We start from the raw sequence: 13206 nt of genomic DNA on the forward strand, positions 1-13206 counted from the left end.
GAAGAGAGTCCCTAAGAACATTTACGACAAAGCAGAACAGCTAGTAACATCAAAGCAGCAGCTATCAATGTTTTCACAGAGCCCGAGAAGTAAAATGCCTGAAAGTACGAACAATCAAGCGCCTTTATGGTAAGCATAGGCGAGGCTGTACTTGCCAAATCTCAAATTTGCACTTGAATAAGGTAAGCAAAGCAGCTTATTTAACTGAATAATGTCGCAATAATTGTGTACTTTGGGCTTTATTTTTGCTGCACTGTGAACAGTCATTATTGAAGATTTTCGAAACAACAAGACAGGGATGCCTCTGTTACGGTAGGTCATACAATCTGGCATACCAAGAGCACTCAAAAGCACTTATAGGTCCACACGGTACGTAGAAAAAATTGCACATAATGGCTGATATAGTGTCTGTCACCACTGCACCCCTATTTACTCTGGGGCACTGCCACGGCCCACTTGTGTGTCTTGAGTACAGGCCAAGGTTCCTGCAAGATTTATCATATCAATGTTGATTCGTGGTACTTTTCACAACAGTACAAAGTGGTGACATTTACACCAAAGCAACAGTATGCACAAATCAAGAGAAGCCAAAAGCAGGTATAACCCTTGTTTTCAAAGTTCCATGCACCGGATGAGTCTGCACAAAAATAATTAAATATTTGCTTATGGCTTCAATTTGCCTTCTGCTCAGTACATTGCACCACTACACCTTACATGTTATGTAAACTATTTTGCTCATTATATTTGTTGTGCAACCTTATTTGATGCGCAAATGAAGAGAGACTTGTTTTATAAAATAAAACAAAAATATGTTAGACTATAAGTTATATAACATTTCCTATTCGTCATATTAAAAACATTTTTCGTTATGCGGTTATCCTGAAGCAAATGACATGATGACTCACAGCTGCTGGCTGTCACAGAAACATGAAAGGCTTTCTGGCTTGAGAATTTTTCAGGAAAAAAAAAAAAAAATGACATTCTGAGATGACTGAATCTGAGCTGACAAACCCAGCTAAAATGGCTAAAGGCATTATGGGCAAGTTTTGGCTGCTTGTGGAAGATGTATATCCAACACTGCTCGCAGAGTTGTGCATTCCCAACGTCATATGAACATGATGTGGCTCTCTCATCTCTGGGATATATGAAAGCAACTGTCTGTCAGTGTAGTCAGCCCTGTGGGTTCTGCTCCCTTCACACATCAGTATGCAACAACTGCCTCACGTTAAAAAGCTTGTATTTTTCTATTGGTTACTCCATAACTGTAAGATAAATAACAGTAATATATTATTATCAATTTTAAAATATAATTTATCAAAAAAATAAACGATGGAGGGATAGATGGGTGGATGGATGGATGGACTAAGGAATATATATATATATATATTTTAATTTTTGCCTCTGTACACCACCACAGTTAAACTGTAGGAATTACAGCCAGTTTTATACATAGGCCCTCATTTTCAAAGGCTCAAAAGTATCTTTACAATGAACTAAAATGACCAGGTTTAGGTGTGGGCAAATCGATAATCTGGTGCATTCTTTAAAACAGGGAATGCACTAGCTAGCTTAATGACATCAAAAGGACCCCAGAAAACATGGAATGCTAAAATGTATCGTTTCCAAGTCTTGTTTATAACTTAAGAACACTCCAGAGGAAATAGGTATATTATTATAAAAGTCTACAATGTAGAGATGGCAAAATGCAGACCACTGGTTACACTAAAGAATAGGAAGCCAGGCTTTTTTAGAAATTTTCTGCAACCCCAGAAAACATTGAAAAGTCCTGGAAAAACAAAAATATCTTTGAAAACTCTTTGGACAGATAAAACCAAGATAAACTTGTACCAGAATGATGGGAATAGGAATGTTTGCAGAAGGGAAGGAACACCTTATGAGCTGAAATATATTCCATCATCTGTCAAACATAGTGGAGACAGTGTTATAGTATGAGCATGTGTGTCTTGATAATGTGACTGCATATAGAAGTAGCAGAATGAATTCTTATGTATACAAGGCTATTCATTCAGATTCAATGAAATGAAGGTTCTTTACAATGTAAATGGGTAACGACTCAAAAAAAGCAACAACAAAAAAACCCAAACCCCACAGCCTAAACAACCCAACAGTTTCTAAAAGCAAAGAAACAGGACACCTTATCAATATATTTAGCTAGCTTCAGCAGACAATATGTGTTGGTAAGAATGTTAGATTCGATGCGTAGGTAGAAGAGCATTTTATTTACTCTGGCTGGTTGGAGAACAGCACACAATACAGGCTCTAAGGTAGACTAAACTCCCAGAACTCCAATTTCCCAGCAAACATATGCAGACTCAATTATTTTTTAAACTTGTTTATAACTTCAGTTTTGGCACAGAGACATTAATAACAGTCACATGTTCATGAAGTGTGATTAGCTAATCCTGACAACTTTAACAGGACCTTGGTTTAGGTCTAATTGTATAATGCATGAACAACACACACATCTTTTAATCATTTACTAAGTGAACGGAGTTAATTATCCTTCCAAAATATGGATTTAAGATCTGTAGAGAAAATCTGATAAACTAAAACACTTGAAGCCAATTACACCAAATATATTAAAGCTTTATCAACAAAAGCTAAGCCATGAGGAAAGACTAGATAAATATCAAAAACAAGTGCTGACAAGACTAGTAGAAATTTAATCCTCTTTTAACCAAAAGCATCAAACATTTACATGTGTTACTGAAAAATAGAGTGAGCTTGGGTATCATCAACAGCAGCACCATTAGAGCTTAGCTTGGCAGCAATACCAGCAGACACCATGACATTTCTCATCAGTAAATGTGTGGTTGAGATAAAAAACTAATTGTCAGTAAATTAAGGCCTATTTAAAACCATGTCTCACCATTTTCATTTTCTTCTCTCTAAAGCAAGACACTGTTACCCAGTAGGATCAGCAGCCCCGTAGCTTACTGACAAATACATAAACACCCGTTTGAATGGAGCCAAGAGATCAAGCAATGGCCAAGAAAGCACAACATACCTTCTTTTGACTCTCTGTCAAAACAAAACAGAGTCTGGGAAATAACTGTTGACTGTTGTATTGTGTATAGGATATGGTGGGTAAAATCTTAATCATTTACATCTACATATAATTTACATATACATATACTTGTGTGTATTCAAATGTAAATTAGAATTCTGTCTTAACTTTTAAAAAAGTGGCATATTTTTATAATAATTAGGGAATTTCTTTTGGGACTTTTAAACAACTGTGATGTTTGATGCACGCAACAAGCCGTATCCCCCTATCCTTCACACTGACATTCATACAGCACCTACTGCATACATACAAGGCTTTCTCTCTAATAGACACAGTCACCAGCACAGATTGATGCATCGGTGCAGTCTGGTGACAGAATAAGCCAAAGATCGAACCGCTGGCCACTATTAAAATGTTTCCAATTCACTACAAAAACAACACTGTTTGTAAAAACTTATAAATTAAATATAATTATTCATTCTTATAGACTGGATAGATGCAGCATCTTCCTTTGAGAAATGGAAAAAATGCAGAAATCAACAATCAAGTCAGTGAAACTGTTCAATTTTCTAATTTAATGTAACATATTTCACAGCATGAGGATTTTTGTTGTTTTGTTTCAAAGTCCACAAGGTGCACAGCAGGGAAGACAATTTGATTAATTTTGCATCTTGCTTATTGTTCACCAAAAAATTCATCCACAGACAACCCGCTTAGCACACATAGCGCATACAGTGTAGACCCCAAGGCCTTAACAGAAATAAGACACACCTATGTGACTGACATTTTTTGTGTTATATGGAAAGTGAATATAGTACTTGATATCTCAGCATTTGGTGGTAAACACTTGGAGTTTTGATGAAATTCAGATATCTCTAGTAATTATAGAGCCAATTTGTGTTTCCCCTGGAGCTCAGCTTTGACATCTGTGCGCTCTCAGTGGCTATCTCTCAGGGCATCTTGTGTTTAGCAGTATGCTACAAATAGTGGTACTCTTACATCAATGAGAAGGGGTTCATCATTTCATTAGAAAGGTTTTTGGGTGAATTTATAATTATGTTTAAAAATCTGGGATATACAATGGTGTGAAAAAGTGTTTGCCCCCTTCCTGATTTCTTACTTTTTTTGTATGTTTGTCACACCTAAATGTTTCAGATCACCAAACTAATTAAAATATTAGAAAAAGATCCCCAAAAGTTGATTCTGTTCATCTGGCTTTCAGTGAGAGAAACGTTTCGTCACTCATCCAAGTGAATTCTTCAGTCTCAGTTGAATGCAGGTTTCCCCAACCTTGTAAACAGTTCTTTTGTACAATGACTGAAACTAGCATCACTGACAAGATCTTCAGTGGTGCCTTCCTCCAGAAGGCACAGAGTCAGCTGCTCAATGAACGGGTGAGACAACATTTTTTTTACCATCGATGTGCTAAAATCAAAAGAGGAGCAGATCTGAAAGAGACTTACAATGTTTCAAAAGGTGTTTGACTTCACTAAGAAGGCTCGTCTAGCGCAGCATGAAAAGTCTAAGACTGGGCAACAAAGGAAGTTGACCTACTTGTTGTGCATTGGAAACACCAGCAAAATACGGAAATTCTAAGCGGCCAGAAGAGAGAAGGATGCCGCACTGAGGATGTGGACAAGCGGGTAAAAGATTTGTCTGACAGACAACTCACCCAAGCAGAGAAAAACAGCCTTGCAAAAGGGTTGCTGTGACACAGAGAAAAATCCCGCTAGTAGAACTGATCACACCCACAGAAACTGCATTGCTGAGACAGGCTGATACTTTCATCAGCAGCTGCTCTGCTTCCACATCTGCAATGTTGTTGTTTCAAATTGCTAAGCCCCCAGTCTATTTACACCTAGAGGCCAGGGGCCACTCTTTCAACTTTTGCCATCTTACAATGCTGTGATTGCAGCCATTCCCCAAATGTTTGGAATGGTACTCATGGCCATTGATCAATTGTCACTGATCAATGAGCTTTGATCAGTGGTTGTTGATCAATGGTCATGACAGTTTGCATATTAATGGCCAAAAAAGGTATTGCTCCCTAAACCTAATAACTGGTTGGGCTACCCTTAGCAGCAGCAAGCATTTGCAATAACTCTCAATGAGTCATTTACAGCACTGTGGAACAATTTGTTCCACTCATCTTTGCAGAATTGTTGTAATTCAGCCATATTGGAAGATTCTCGATCGGATTCAGCTTAGGTCACTCCAAAGTCTCCATTATGTTTCTTCTAAGCCATTCAGAGATAGACTCACTGTTGTGTTTTGGTCCTGCTGCAGAACCCACGTGCCCTTCAGCTTGAGGTCACGGGCAGATGGCCGGACATTCTCCTTCAGGTTGTTTGGGTAGAAAGCAGAATTCACGTTTCCATTTACCACAGCAAGTCTTCCAGATTCTGAGGCAGCAAAACAGCCCCAGACCATCACACTACCACCACCATATTTTACTGTTGGTATGATGTTCCTTTTCTGAAATGCTGTGTTACTCATACACCAGACGTAATGGGGCACGCACCTTCAGCTTTTGCTTCATCAGTCCACAGAGTATTTTCCCAAAAGTCTTGGGGATCATCAAGATGTTTTCTTTATGTTCCTTTTGCTCAGCAGTGGTTTTGGTCTTGAAACTCTGCCATGCAGGCCATTTTTGCCCACTCTCTTTCTTATGTTGGAGTCATGAACACTGACCCTAACTGAGACAAGTGAGGTCTGCAGTTCTTTAGATGTTGTTCTGGGTTCTTCTAAATGAGTCATTGATGCGCTTTTGGAGTAATTTTAGTAGGCTGGCCACTCCTGGGAAAGTTCATCACTTTTCCAGGTTTCTCCATGTGTGTATAATGGTTCTCACCATTGTTCATTGGAGTCCCAATCCCTTAGAAATGGCTTTTTTAACCCTTTCCAGACTGATAGTGTCAGTGACTCTGTTTCTTAGCGGTTTCTTTGGATCGTAGCATGTTGTGTTGCTTTTTGAGATTTTTAAACCTGCTTCTAGCTTCTACTTAAATGACTTCTTGATTCAGCAGGTCTAAGTAATCAGTCCTTGGTGTGGCGGTGAAACTGATGTCAGCTTTGTAAAAATGTGGTCAATCACCATTAATTCATGATTTAACAACGTGGAGACGATCACATATTCACATAGGGCCATGTAGGTCAGGATTTTCTTTCCCCTTAATAATAAACACCATGTAGAAACTGCATTTTGTGTTTACCTGTTTTATCTTTGTCTAATATTTAAATTTGTTTGAAAATCTGAAATATTTAATTGTGACAAACATACAAAGAAATAAGAAATCAGGAAGGGGGCAAACACTTTTTCACACCACTGTACTCTGTACACTGTACCACACCTGTACTCCACAATTAAAACACAAGGGTATATATGAGACAGTTATCATGCTGGGGAACCCATACTAACTGTAATGAAAATAAACCAATAAACATCATATGTATGCAACTTTAAAATCTCTCCTAATTTAAAGCTCTCCCTTTTGTTTATTTTCGTAACTGACAATATGTCGAGGCTTCAAGATGGAACTTATTTTGAGAAAATGAGAGAGACAGCCATGTATTGCCAGTGGTGCCTTCACTTCAGTCTATGGCCAGGCACCCTTGACAGCAGTCACGTGTTTCCTGATGCAATGTTTTAAAAAAACATACTGTCAGTTTTGTATTTATAACTTCACATTCTCTGAGAGAAGTGGCATACACACAGTGTATTTCAAGGAGAAAGACAACTCAAAATATTTCAGTCTATTACTAAAAACAACAAAAATAAAAAACTGTTTTGGGAAGCCATTTTTAAATACATATATACACACACACACACACACACACACACACACACACACATATACACACACACACACACACACACACACACATATACATATACACACACACACACACACACACACACACATATACATATACACACACACACACACACACACACACACACACACATATACATATATATATATATATATATATATATATATATATATATATATATATATATATATATATATATATATATATATATATATATATATATATATACACACACACACACACACACACACACATACATATATATATATATATATATATATATATATATACACATATATATATATATATATATATATATAATACCATATTTTGCATGGCTAAAAGTTACACAAACTATGTTGACTATGTAAAGACAAATTTTTACTTGTTTGTGGTCATTTCTAAAACAGCGGTTCATGATAACTGTTATCAAAAATTAAGGTTGGCTATGGTTTAAAACAATAATGTTAACAAAAGATTTTAGATATGTACTTCATGACAGCATACATGATTGGAGGCCTTTTGGCATAGATTTGCCAAGGTAGTTAAATTTTGGCAGATATTGACAGCATCATGCAGTTGCTGCAGATTTGCCGGTTGCACATTCATGATGTGATTCTCCTATCCCACCACATCCCAGAGGTGCTCTATTGGATTGACATCTGGTGACTCTGGAGGTCAATTGAATACAGTGAACACAATGACATGATCCATAGCTTACGGTTTGTCAAGAAAATATCCCCCACATCATTACACCACCGGCAGCAGTCTGAACCGTTGATTCGCTGATACAAGGCAAGGTGGATCCATGTTTTACCATCCAAATGTTGCAGCAAAAATTAAGACTCATTAGACCAGTCAAGATCTTTCCAGTTTTCTTTTAGAAGATCTTCTTATCAGTGGTGAATTGTAGACTCAATATCCTGTTGATAGCTGCTAGCTGACAGGTGGCCTTGGTCTTATCCACTGGGACTGTCCCAGCAAATGACCCACCACAGTTCACTTTGGGATGGGTGGGTCGATTTGGGAGATGGAATGTGTCCCATTGTGCTGGATGAGGACTAACTTGCATTATTTCGGTTAATGAGTTTTACACGGTTATACTCGCTTTTTTTAGTAACCTGTAACTGAAAAAATACTCACCTTGACCTTGGATGTTAGGTACATACTAATGATAGAAAGATAAGATATGTGCCCATGCTTATGTTTCCATTTTGGTCTATCTCTAATTAATCTAAACAAAGTTTTGCTATGATTTATATACAGTCAGTGTTATAGCTACAACCATGCATGGATAAGATCAAAAACATTGGCTAGCTGTGACTGAACAACTGCTGTTTAGGGGTGGCGTTTATCAAAGTGCAAACAAGAGTACAGAGTTTTTAATATTCTTCAACATGAAGTTGATTCTTTACTTACTCATTTCCCACTTGTACACAACAGCATGGGGACTGTTTTCAGTGAGAGTGATGCATGCATTATTCATCATGATTAACTTGTTCATGGTCATTCATTTATCAGTCCAAAAAAAAAAAAAGAAAATATATACATACATATGGACTTGCTCATTAACAGCACACTTTTGAGTTTACTTTACAGAGCAGCTCCTGCACTGCCTTTTTGACATTGTAGCCATTATTGCTCATTATTTCCATGGTGGCTCTCTCTCTCTCGCTTTCGTTTTCCTTCTCGCTCTGGCTCTTCCTATCTCTATCTCTCCCCCTATCTTTTGCGCTCACTCAACCATGTGACAAGAAGATGATTTGTGGCATGCTGTAAATTTTATAACTGTCGAGCCAATCACTTCTGGCTGGGGCTCAAGGGGAAACATCTGCTGGTAGGTGTGAGACTAGACTTTGGCTACAGCAATTCACAGTTCAGAGTCAGCGACAGGAGAGCAAGTATTTGTGAAAGAAGAGAGACCAATTAGGATTGAGAATATTTGTTGTTGTGAAATACTCCTAACAGACATTAACTAAATTTTCACAAATGTAAAAATAGAGAGCAATGGAGGATAGTTACTTTAGGACAAAGCAAGGATAAACCAGAGGATAAATCTTTCTTTGACATCTTGTTGAGACCATTTAGAAGTTTCATCATTTGACATAACAGGAGGAAACACCCTCGCAGTTCTATGCCTACAGAACTAGCACAAAGGTTAGAGTATCTCTCCACCCACACTTTGGACAGATGTACTTCACTTTAAATGGCCAATTTAGCAATGTTAACAATGAGCCCCACTCCACAGTCTGGATAAATCCATGAGGACATGGGCAACAGTGAGCTCCAATTTAAGTGTTGAGGGTTATTACAGGGCATTACAACAGGGGCCATATAGACCTTGTTAGTGGGCACTTAACCATCTGTACACAAATCTCCACTAGAACACATTAGAATATTTTTCACACAGCCATGCCTCATCTCCATACTGACCTCTACAAACTAAAGTGTCCTTTCAAGCCCATTCAAGCATAGAGGCAGCATTCATAAAACACTTCCCCTCTTTAAACCGTGACCCCACGAGAGATGTGCTGTCACAAAATATTCAGGGCTGTGCAAAAAAACCTGACTATGGAATATCAAAAGCTCCCATCTGTCCACTTCCCTCCACTCTATTCTCTCTCTTTTTTTGTTACTTAATTTTCTTCCATTTTTATGTCAAGGAAAGGGCATGTCTTGCAAGGCCATTGATTTGGTGACTCAAAACACCAGACAATGAACTGATCACCCCAGAGTCCCTCTGCCTAAAGGGTAATAAACCTTGTCATTGAAATGTGAGCAGAATTCATCAAAGGTATCCTAAAAGCCTAAATGAGATGTGTCAAACACTCACATGGAAAGTGCAGCATGCATCGTGCAAATGTTTCCTGTGTAAGATAGTGTGTGCCTGCGTACAGCAAGGAGAACACTATTAGCACCAAGCCAGTATTTGTTTCCATATATTTTGTTTCTGCATAATTCTGTGTTACATGTACTGCAGAAGTACACGTGACTTCCATTATTTGTTATTATTAATCTCTGGTTCTCTTCCACAGTGTGTCTTTTCTCCTGTCTTCTTCCCATCACCTCCAACCAGTCACGTAGATCAGCGGTCCCCAACCCCCGGGCCTCGGACCGGTACCGGTCCGTGAGTTGTTTGGTACCGGGCCGCAAGAGTTGAGGCTCAGGTGTGAAATGTATGGTTTTCAGGGTTTTTATCGGTTTTCAGCGTTATTTTGTTATCGTTCTTATCGTTAACTCGGTTTTCCTGGGTCTTTTCACGTGTGTTATGAATAAATCTTGTTTTTTTCGGTACCGGCACTAGTTTTATTTTGTTGTATTTATCCGCGACACCTTATTGCCGGTCCGTGAAAATATTGTCGGGCATAAACTGGTCCGTGGCGCAAAAAAGGTTGGGGACCGCTGACGTAGATGGCTGCCCCTCCCTGAGACTAGTTGTGTCAGAAGCTTCTTCCTGTTAAAAAAAGAGGTTTTCCTTCCCACTGTTGCCATGTGCTTGCTCAAAGGGGGTCATTTGATTGTTGGGGTTTTTCTCTATTATTGTAGTGTTTTTACCTTATAAAGTGCATTGAGATTACTGTTGTTATGACTTGGACCTACATAAATAAAGCTGAATTGAAAACTGTATTATCCTTGAAAATGACCAAGTCTGAGAAAAAGGAACTTAAATAAGCAGCAAAAGAGCTGATGAGCTAATTTGTGTGTGGTTTTACTGTGTCTCCTTGTGTAAATTTTATTGTAATAGTTGAATGTCCATAACTGTTATTAATAAATATTAATAAAGATCAAGCAACAAGTGTCAAAAGTGACTACAAATTCCACTTTGAGGACAGATTCATAACAAACAGTTACCTTTCAATATTTGCTTTTTCCTCTTGTATTGGATTCTATATACTACATATGAATGCACTGGTGCTAGCCTTACCTGGTTCTTTAAATCCAGTTTGGGACATGGTCGTCCTCCATTGAAAGCTTTCTCTCTCAGCCACTTAGACCTGATCTTTAACCCGCTGCCACAGGATGCACTGCAAGGGGACCAAGCTGACCAGTCACTGAGCTTGCAGTCTATGGGGCAAGGGATGTGGCAAACCTCCACAATGTAGCCTGGAATTGAAAATTGGCAGACAGAATAGGCAGGGATAATTCAGACTTGGTCTGCAGCTGCAGTGCAGATCACATTAATTATGTCAGACAGTCATGTTACTGGCGAGTTTTACCCCAGACCCTGGACTTACCCACCGTGAGACCAAGGGCTAATAAACTGACTAATGAGCATTTAATTCCTATGCTGTATCAGCTTTTTACAGTGTGTTAAAAAAATGTTGTTCTCTGCTTTTGGTTTTTAGCTAGACTTACACAGCAAGGCTTCACGACACAAGGAAACGACCACAAAGACTTATAGTTCTGTTTTAGTCACTGACACTTTTCTTTGACATTAAAAGTTAAATTGCTCATACTCTCATCAAATTTCATCATCAATTTACTATATATAGTGAAATAAATTAGAGATATAATCTATGTTGTATGTATCTAATACTATGTTGTATGTTTATGAAAGATAATCATTATTTTTAGCTAAAATGTGTAATTTGTAGGCATATCTCAATTAGTCCTACCTGACTCTGTACAGAGTGCAGGGCTAACCAGGTTTTCCTGCTGGTTAATGCAGGCAACAGCCCTGTAGCGCAGACCTTGGCCACACTCCTTCACCTCTCGATGGCTCATCCAGCCCTGTGATGATCCCAAGACCGAAGGATCAGGGAGTATGCAAGCAGACCAGTTCCCATAGGGCTGGGACAAAAACTCATCGCAAGGACATGTCTCTGTCTCCTCCAACGGGTACAACTCCTTATTCAAGCAGGTTTCCTTTTTTTTGCTACGACCTAAGCAGAAGATGGACAAAAAATACAAAATTACTGAACTGGATGGGCAGAACATGTTTTGTAATAGGGCACGAGGACAGCTTTTTTCCATTTCAGAAAAGAGTCTTGAGAGATGAATGTATAATTAGGTGTATTGTTTAACATAAACAGCAGTTACAGTAATTAAAAAGTGTTCATTAAATGGAAACAGAATGTATTTATGTTAATAAATTTACAAAGTCAGCAGATGAGAAAACTAAATAACCAGTGCAGCTATTAGCTGAGCGTGAATTGTTAATTTGCACTATTATAACTGTGAGGCCACTTACAGGCACATTGCAAGTCCGCTTGCTGTCTTAAATCCAGCATCTCTAGTCTTAACAGACTTGTATTGGAGCCTTAGCTAATAAGATCACTGTTTCAGTTCTTGTGGGAATCATTGCCTCCCTTTCACTGCTGACTCCACAAGGCAGTGAATTGCTTTAGAAGCTGGCTTAAAGTTTCATTATTCTCACTCACATTTAAGACCAAATCACAGTTATCTGCAGAAATACAGTATATTCTCTAAAGATGTACTAAAGCAATGTAACCAACTGTTAAATCTGCCATCATACAATAATAGAGCATAAGGCGTTAACATGGAGTGACAGTAGCTGTGTTTTATTGTATAGTTATCAAACGCTATTATGTAGTATTTATTGAAATGTATTTGTATAATACTACATTTTTTCCCCCCTTATGTGTGATTCCACCACAAAATACTGCAGTCAAATGGCAGGCTTTTCCCATTACATACCACAAACTGCTGCGAGGCTGGATGTAAACCAATTTACTCAGTAGGTCATCTTTTGCGATTCTGGTCTATGTTTGTTGTGTTCCTTTAGAAGAAACACAGCAAATGAACCGAGACAGTAAAAAAAAACCCCAAAAACCAAAAACATAAATAAAATCATAACCAATGAAAAACACTTATTTGTTCCTTTTGTCGTGTGATGCCCAAAAAACCTCATTGGATAATTGGTGCTGTTTGCAAATGTATTATTGCTTAATTTCTCCATTTATTTTAAACCCCCTTGGGGAAATGGTGCATGCTTAGTGTCTGTGTTATGACACTACAGCTACAGCGAAGGTTAGACTTGACTAGAATTGCTTTACCATACTACTTAGACAATATTAAAATGGACAATACAAATAAGATTAGTGTTCCATTCAGCTAAAACATAATTTCTATATTTATAACCTGTTGCAGCTCATTTGTATGTAAATGCACCATAGTTGAATATAGCACATTCGTGCACTGTGTGCTACCGTGAGGAGCAGGAAGGATAAAAAGTGCTGCAGCATTGCAGTGTTCTCCCACCGAGCAGGGAACACAGAAAGATCTGTCATTTAAAAATCTCTTGAATGTGTTCTGGTAATGGGCATTTATTCCCTCTCATTCTTTTACAACCATGATTTCTCACCAGCACTTAGTGGTTGCTG

At 38.2% G+C, this 13206-nt stretch overlaps 1 protein-coding gene across 1 annotated transcript in view; it reads right to left on the reverse strand.

The window, feature by feature from the left end:
• thsd7ba (thrombospondin, type I, domain containing 7Ba) overlaps positions 1-13206 on the reverse strand; it is a 160985-nt gene that overhangs the window by 32811 nt on the left and 114968 nt on the right. Inside the window, exons 15-16 of the mRNA XM_039600333.1 lie at positions 11479-11745; positions 10788-10966 (exon numbers count right to left, since the gene is read on the reverse strand). Of these exons, the coding sequence (XP_039456267.1) occupies positions 10788-10966; positions 11479-11745 (446 nt within the window). The remainder of the gene's footprint in view (positions 1-10787; positions 10967-11478; positions 11746-13206) is intronic.

Source organism: Oreochromis aureus, linkage group 16, assembly GCF_013358895.1.
Source record: "Oreochromis aureus strain Israel breed Guangdong linkage group 16, ZZ_aureus, whole genome shotgun sequence".
NCBI classification, from domain to species: Eukaryota; Metazoa; Chordata; class Actinopteri; order Cichliformes; family Cichlidae; genus Oreochromis; species Oreochromis aureus.